At 40.0% G+C, this 1,389-nt stretch overlaps 1 protein-coding gene across 15 annotated transcripts in view; it reads right to left on the bottom strand.

The window, feature by feature from the left end:
- The window catches only part of TCF7L2 (transcription factor 7-like 2 (T-cell specific, HMG-box)), a 74,299-nt gene that overhangs the window by 9,438 nt on the left and 63,472 nt on the right, over positions 1-1,389 (bottom strand). For 12 of the 15 annotated variants that reach the window (XR_550364.1, XM_008571012.1, XM_008571013.1 and 9 more), the window contains exons 8-9: positions 962-1,010; positions 324-374 (exon numbers count right to left, since the gene is read on the bottom strand). Coding sequence is in view for 14 of the 15 variants with exons in the window: in XM_008571012.1 (XP_008569234.1) it covers positions 324-374; positions 962-1,010 (100 nt within the window). In the remaining variant the exon portion in view is untranslated. The remainder of the gene's footprint in view (positions 1-323; positions 375-961; positions 1,011-1,389) is intronic. The other 3 variants (XM_008571005.1, XM_008571010.1, XM_008571011.1) reach the window with 1 other exon arrangement.

Genomic DNA, 1,389 nt, shown 5'->3' with positions numbered 1-1,389 from the left:
TTTTTTTTTTAACCAGTCTCTTTTAAAGAAATACTGCATATTCAATTTGCACAGTTAGTTCAACTCTAAATTATTGTCATCACCGCTTAAACAACTGTTATGGGAAAAATAAATAAATAAACAAAATAAAAGTTAAATTAAATTCAAAAACCAACAAAAGCAACTGAAAAAAAAAATCTACTGAAACATACGAAACCGTGTAGATGGTCACTTTAAAGAATGTTCAAACGTCATACGTGTTCAACGTTAATAAAACTATAATGGCAAGAAAAATTAAAAAACAGTTTATCAACTATTTTAATGACTCAAAATGACATTAGCACCTGTAATCGGAGGAAGTGAAAGGCAAGGATTTAGGAAACATTCGCTGTGTTCTGAAAAAAAAGAACAAATTATACAAAGCCTTCAAAATTTTTGTTTGTTGGTAAAAGCCTGGCCTTCTCCAAGGGACCTCTGAGATTGCCTATGCAGTATTTCTAATTTCTTCTAGAGAATGACAAACCTCCTTAATTTAAAATGGGTGCAATTTACCACTGTAAAGGCATGCATCAGAACATTCAGGAACAGCCCAGTTAATACCAAACACTCACACACACGCCCCCTCTACTCCCCTAAGCCCCCTCCTCATCCCTTCTCAGACACATACAAAATAAGCAGACTGTATAAATCCCGGCATAGGCATGCCTACTGCTCACTCTCCAGTTACAGGCTTTGCAGTTATTTAAAAACACATTCCACTAGAATTACAATGTGCTTTTCATGCAACAATGAATGTTACTAGCTTTAAAAGGGCAGTCATGAAGCAATTAATTAAAATGCATAAACAAAAAGGCTGTCTAAGATGGGTTCCCCCACAATGTCCTGGCCTTGAATTTCTCCTGCCTCCCCCAGATGGAAGCCTAACATAAGAGAGTGGTCCTCAGACTACCGCTCCTTCCCGGGCCTGGTCGTTGTAACTTACCGTTGGTCTCTCCTGGCTGCTTGTCCCTTTTCCTCTTTTTCTTCTTCCCCTAGAAGAACAGATGAAACACAGGGAATTACTGCAAGAAACAGACGGGAGGAGGGTGCTGGGCTCACCTGGAAGGAGAAGGCAGGAGGAAGGGATCATACTGACAACTCCAACCACAGCTACCCCTGGAGTCTGTCCAACCTCCAACCCCCTTTAATCCAAATACTCTTAACTGTACCCCACCTGGAGGGACGCACACTTCTTAGGAGAAGAGAAGGAAGCAGTGGGTGGTAAAGGAAAGACTTCTTTTCTTGTGCACCTATGTGCACCCTCACACTTAACCCAGAGCATTTGATTCCATAAAAGGGAAGAGGATGATAATACTTCTAAGAAAAATAGCCAACATTTATTGAGCACATACCAATATGGTTGGTAACTAT

Source organism: Galeopterus variegatus, unplaced genomic scaffold, assembly GCF_000696425.1.
Source record: "Galeopterus variegatus unplaced genomic scaffold, G_variegatus-3.0.2 Scaffold654, whole genome shotgun sequence".
NCBI classification, from domain to species: domain Eukaryota; kingdom Metazoa; phylum Chordata; class Mammalia; order Dermoptera; family Cynocephalidae; genus Galeopterus; species Galeopterus variegatus.
This window is presented reverse-complemented; position numbering and strand designations above follow the sequence as displayed.